The sequence below is a fragment of the Pithys albifrons genome, chromosome 3 (assembly GCF_047495875.1).
Source record: "Pithys albifrons albifrons isolate INPA30051 chromosome 3, PitAlb_v1, whole genome shotgun sequence".
In the NCBI taxonomy this organism is placed as follows: domain Eukaryota; kingdom Metazoa; phylum Chordata; class Aves; order Passeriformes; family Thamnophilidae; genus Pithys; species Pithys albifrons.
In genome coordinates this window covers 76009982-76016099 of record NC_092460.1, presented here as the reverse complement: position 1 = coordinate 76016099, position 6118 = coordinate 76009982, and the positions used below count along the sequence as shown (strand labels likewise).

Below are 6118 nucleotides of genomic sequence, written 5' to 3'. Positions count from 1 at the left end.
GGCTGGAAGGGCACACCCTCGTGGGGAGAGCCCTTCCCAAATCTTCGTTCATGAAGTCTGGCCATACATGACATATATCAGTACAATTGGCATTGCTCTCCAAAAACATATCACAATCATTAAGACAATTAAAAAAACCCCATCCCTAAATATATGAAGAGCTCAGAAAAGTTTATCATTTAGAATATTGTAAACACAGTGAATCATCAAAGTCAACAAACCGTTCATAACATGAGTACTATGGCGGAAATAGAGCAATTATTCATCAAAAAGCTCCTGAATGTTCCTGATTCTTCTTCACAGCAGCCATTTTTTTTCTAGAAATATTATGTTTTATGGATACTGGCTAGAACACCTATAATAATTCTCAAATGGTGCTATTTTTCTATGGTTTTATTAGTTCTCTTACTGAAACTCATTCAGAGGAGTAACAATGCAAAACTAGAAGAAAAAGATATCCCAAAGTTTGAAAATAAAGATCTTTATTTCAAAATAGTGTTTGCAAGTAGCACATCCAGTTAATATAAAATACAAACAGCAAGTTTTTCCAAGGGGTCAGTTTGCAGAACTATATACTGAAACACTGTATAAGTTCACAAGAACTATTATAAAATAGACAGTTAATTGCTGATATTTTAATTTGATTTAAACTCTGTTTTCACATTTGATTCCTAATTAAGCTTGTTTTAATTACACAAGGTGCTTACAAGATTGTTTACATAGTGAAAATTACAAAACAGAATGTAAGAATATAAATATAAAAAGGAATTCCTTAAACTACATGCTAATATTCTCTGCTACAAAGATACATTTTTCAAAAGTGCTAATATCTCTATGACAAACAGTAGCAGATTACATTTAAATGTCTAAGAAAACATACAATTCTTTATTTTTTCAATTGTCTGTAATACCTTGATACTTCTAATCACTATGAGGTTTAATAACACTACTTTTGGTTCCTAGTACTTCACAAATGAAGTGGGAAAAAACACATCTGCATGTGTGTGTCCATGTGTGTGACAAAGAGTATGTACACATATGCATACAGGCATGAACAAAGTTGTTGTAATTATTATTTGTATTTTGAGAGTACTGGAAGTCAATGCTTAATAAAAGATACATTTTCCACATTTTCACAATTTCAACAAATGAAAAACGCCTCTGAGTTCCTGTAAGTAGAAACAAGGGTTTGTGCAGGGCAAACTGCATAGATAACTTTTACACAGGAAAAGAACTCCCTCAATTGGTATTATCTTTTTTTTTTTTTTTGAAACTATATCATCCTGTTGTAAAAGTAAGATCTAGTATTCATAATAGCATGATATAAAAATGTAGTTTTCCAAGCACAAAACTGGAACTGCTCCAGCAGGGCACGGGCATTGGGGCAGGACAAGAGACCGGAAGTCCTCTTCTGTTCCCAAAAGCATATTCAGACAAGAAAAAGCCATAATTCACCTCTCTGTGACCAGAAGGACATAAGGAAAGACAGTTCAAGGCACTGCCTAGCCCCAGAGAATATGTCCCCACCACCATGGTGTCAACCATAGACCTGCAATGGACAAAACACTGTCTAGACTTTTTCCAAGGTGCACTGAGTCCCACTGCTCACTGTGATGCCACCAATTTCCCCAGAGGCATCATGCCTTACAAGGGTAAAATGGCTCCAGGCAATGCCACTCAACCAAGGCACCTTTTCCCCCTTCCCAATGTGGTTCAGACTTTTAGGAGTCATAATTGAGCCCCAGGGGCCAGATTCTGAGCTCTGGGAATTTACCAGTTTAACTACATGATTCCTTATTAGCCTGCCTATTACCATAATATTTTTGTGCTAGCTGGAGCTAAACCATTTGAAAATTCTGACATGAACGGAAATGCACTTAGTTGATGCAACATAGATCACAATCTGGCCCAATATATGGGGGGAAAAAACCATAATAAGAAATATTCCTTGTAGTAACTATCAAAAAACAGACTAGGAAACTCTTGAGGGTGAATCTGCATTGCATCAGTATACACCACAATATTGCATAAGTTAAGGCAAAACGTAACACTTCCCAGTTTCCTTGTATAGTTGAGGATTCAGCTATGTTACCCCTCAGTGATAACTTGCAGTAGTAGGCACTACTAGTCAGTGTTCACAAGCTTTGGTTAATATTAGACCCTTTGTTGACCTAGCTTCACACTCCTGTGATCTTTAGCTTGTCACATTTACATAAATTGAATTCACTATAGCAGAAAGAGACGTTTATGGTCAATTCACTCAACACAAATATGCTACTGGCTATTGATGATTCTTGTAAAAAGGCTTAAATTTATGAGATCTAGATGTCCATCTACAAATGGAAAATCTGGAGTGTAAATAGGAAAGTTTGTGAGATCAAGATGTGTAGGTGGTTTACATAGAAAAGTTCACAAACTATAGACATGGAGGGCAGAAACTAGCAGATGATAAAAAAGGGGTACCTTGATTACCTAAATCTGGGAATATAACAAACCTCTTTACATGCTTGAGCAAATTCATTTCACAATGACAATTACAATTACAAAGAGAGGTATTTCTTGTAAAACCCTAATGGTATAATAAGGAAAAGGTTGCCCAACAGATCCTAACTGCATTTTTCAAACATTTAAAATCCTTATCCTTTTGTCTTTAAATTATATCATACATTTTTAAAATGTCCTTTTTTACACAGTTATTTAAAAATAACACTTAAAATATATCTGACAATAAATATTTTTCACCTGATTTTGCATTCAATGACAGAATTCCTTGATCAAGTCAGCTGAAATTTGGTCTTTACATTTGGGTTAAATTCTGCTACCCTCTGAGGATCTTTCTCACACAGTGAGGAAAGATATCCTAAGTTTTGTGACACTGGCTCTAAGGCCACAAACACTGACCAGGCCATTTAATGTAGAGGTTTAGATTCTTGAGTTAACTTCTAATAATTTCCCTCTTATAGCCAAATTTTGAAGATTTTTTTAGTCTATTAGTTTGTTACTCTAAGGATATATTTCATGTCTACATAGATTTCCAAAGTCTCTTTCTAAAAAGAAGCACTGCAGGTACTACTAATACTGAAGTAAAATATAAGTTCTCTATTCTGTCTTGATTGATAATAAACACTGGTACTTTTCTAGTCCATGGCAAAACTTACATTTGACTTTTTCAGATAGTATCAATATAGACAATGCAAAATACCAAGAATCACTCCTCAAACTGATGAGATATTCAAAACAAAAAAAATTGCTAACATGATCACTGTAGCAAAACCAACAGTAAATTTCTAGTGCTGGCTTTTCAATTAAGTTTCAAATAAAAGAGCAAAGTTGCTTTTAACCCACAGAGACAGAAATAAAGATGTTTTGATTTTCAGAAAGCCTGTAAAGGCATGTTTTGCATGGAGGCATTTGACTGTTAAAACATTAAAGTAGGTAAAGGCAAACACTTAAGGCTTTGCCCTGCAGTCTTGTTCTCTGACCAAAACCTATCACTCAATTCAAATGGCAATTTTGCCTTCAAACAGCCTGCGGTATCAGGCCTGTAATTCAATATTAAAAAAGTCTTCCATTTGCAAAGCCAAAAGGAAGCTGGAATGTAGCTTTAGTTTCACATACAAAACTATACAATCTGCGTTAGACTACAGATTTGATGATTGCTTTTTAAAAAAATATTTATGTAAAGGGAATTAGCAGTGCAATACCAGTTGGTTGTGTGAAAATCTTACCTTGTCTTCAAATGTATTTAAAGAAAACCTCTCCAGTTTTACAGAGAATAAAATAAAAAGGGATAAATATTTCATGATGGGAAGCAGATCCCACAGCATTCCATGCAGATCTCCAAGCAGTCTGCAGATTCACAACATGCATCCATTATGCCACAGTCCATATCACACGGGCAGTTGCAGTCATCTCCCATCTCGTCCCCACAGCAACAGCAGCAGGCTTCCGACGTGCAGGTGCCACAGGATGCTTGTCCCAGAACAATGTTACAGAGGGTGAAAAATTCACAGAACAAGCAAGCCAGGATGCAGTGCACACAGCAATCTTCATATGTAAAATTTTAGTAGCACATCAGGAACAAAAAACCCAAACAAAAGAAAAGAAAAAAAACAAACAAAAAAAAAGGGAAGGAAAAAAGAGGAAATCATTAATATATTATTCTAAATCCAGATATATCATTAGGTCAAATAAGTAGCTGCATGAAAATGATTCAGACTAGATATAATCTAACAATATAAAAAATTCTTCATGGTCACTTCTGCAGCCTAACTCATCTACAGTTCAGGACTGGTTTTGGTGCAAATTTCTTGTCACCACTTCACTTCATGCAAAGCCCAAGTACTAAACATCTTCTTGGATCAATTTCTCCAGTCATTTATTATGCAAAATATCCATATCTATTATCTTCTGTTGTAACTTCTTACACAAAGTGATTAAAAAGAAACATAAGAAAAACAGCTGAGGGAAACTACCTAAAATTATTTTCAGCCTCTCCCAGTGCACCTCAGCCTTCTGTTTTGTTGGTTTGATACTTATGAAGAAAAAGGGAGTTGCCACAAGATTTTTGCTTTCTGTATTGTTTTATGCATGCCTTAAAACCAGCATAACAACATGTTATATGCATTTCTCACTTTCAACAATATGTAATATTCAGTCAAAACACAGATTTTTCTATTGCTTTTCTATACAAGTCTATTTGCAATCCTTTTAATGTACTACTTTAATGTTCAATGGGGAGGACATCATTAGATCTGAACCTTAATAAGTACTAGTGAATTATATAAGATAATTAAGGTGTCCCACAAACTATCTGCAAAAAGTATGGACGGTTCCTAAAGAGTAAATATATAGAATAACTTCAAACAATACATGCATGAGACATGACAGGAAAATACAAAGATCAGAACTAAACATGTGCCAGTGAAAAGGAGACTGCAGGAGTGAGGAATATACCCAATTATACATAATAAGTATAAATTTATATGTATAAATATATTTAATTTTTAAGAGGCAGTGAATAGGCAATAGAAAGAAAATGAAAAAACCAGAAGTGTTTGGGATGAAGAAATACTTCTTTCCTGGATTTGGCTTTCATTCTTCTTTTTAACTGCTTGCAAGCCTTGAACTCTTTAGCCACAGACAGGTGAAGACTGGGAATATGTTCTGGGAAAAATATCCTGAACAATCTCATCCTTTCCCTGTCCCTACAGTCTACCACTGGTATCTTCTATGAGGGGCTGTTAGGAATGACAGGATATTGAGCTACACGGGCAATTGGTCTGACCACCTACAGATGTTACGTTCTGTAGATGTTATGTTGCAGTTCACAGGCTGAAGACTGTTGTCTTAGGGGGAAACTTGCAATTGCTTGCAGCAGTAATACTATTCTCAGGCCTTCTAAATAAATTTATAAATGTAAAAAAATATGCAGTATGACAAGTATCTTGATTGATTCAAAATGCCTCTAACATTGCAGAAACTGACTGCAGGATAGTGCAGCGATGACTTTACACAGGCAAGCATGAATACTTACAGCAATGCAGCAACAGAGGCTCAGACCTGTAAAATCTGTCCCAAGAAGCAAAGTAGCTACCTGAGCTCTCAGCCCACTTCTACTTACTATACTACTTATATACAAAACTTAGCTTGGACCTACCTGTACTACAACATTGTAAGTCACAACAAGTCACACTCATAAGGTACTAATGAACACTTAGGCTCAAAATAAAAGTGAAATATCGGAAAAAGCAAGAAGCAGGGAAAAAGATCCCTAACCTTAAAAACTCCATACTACTGTGCAGGAGGTAAAACTGAGATCTTACACAGGTAAGAATAAATTGCTTTTAAAGAAAGTTGTTGCTTGCATTAAAAGGTTGTTTTCCACAAAGTCATACTGTCACAAAAAATGACCTTCATAGAAAATGGAGAACATATGTGAAATAAAGCTGGGCAGTATCAGTTCACTGAAGAGGACCAAAGCCAGACTGATAGAGATTAATTAGCTGGTTGTCATGGAGATGGTGTTAAATTTGTTCAGGTACAATCTCCTTTCAGACTTTCTTTTAATATGAAGGAAAAAGATAAAGAAGCAAAGAGTTCTATTCAAGAAGCTTCA

General features: G+C 35.3%; 1 protein-coding gene across 4 annotated transcripts in view; it reads right to left on the bottom strand.

The window, feature by feature from the left end:
• Positions 1-465: 465 nt before the first annotated feature.
• The window catches only part of MDFIC (MyoD family inhibitor domain containing), a 50633-nt gene continuing 44980 nt past the window's right edge, over positions 466-6118 (bottom strand). For all 4 annotated transcript variants that reach the window (XM_071552440.1, XM_071552437.1, XM_071552438.1 and 1 more), the window contains exon 5: positions 466-4047. In XM_071552440.1, coding sequence (XP_071408541.1) covers positions 3800-4047 — 248 coding nt within the window. In that variant the 3' untranslated portion in view covers positions 466-3799. The remainder of the gene's footprint in view (positions 4048-6118) is intronic.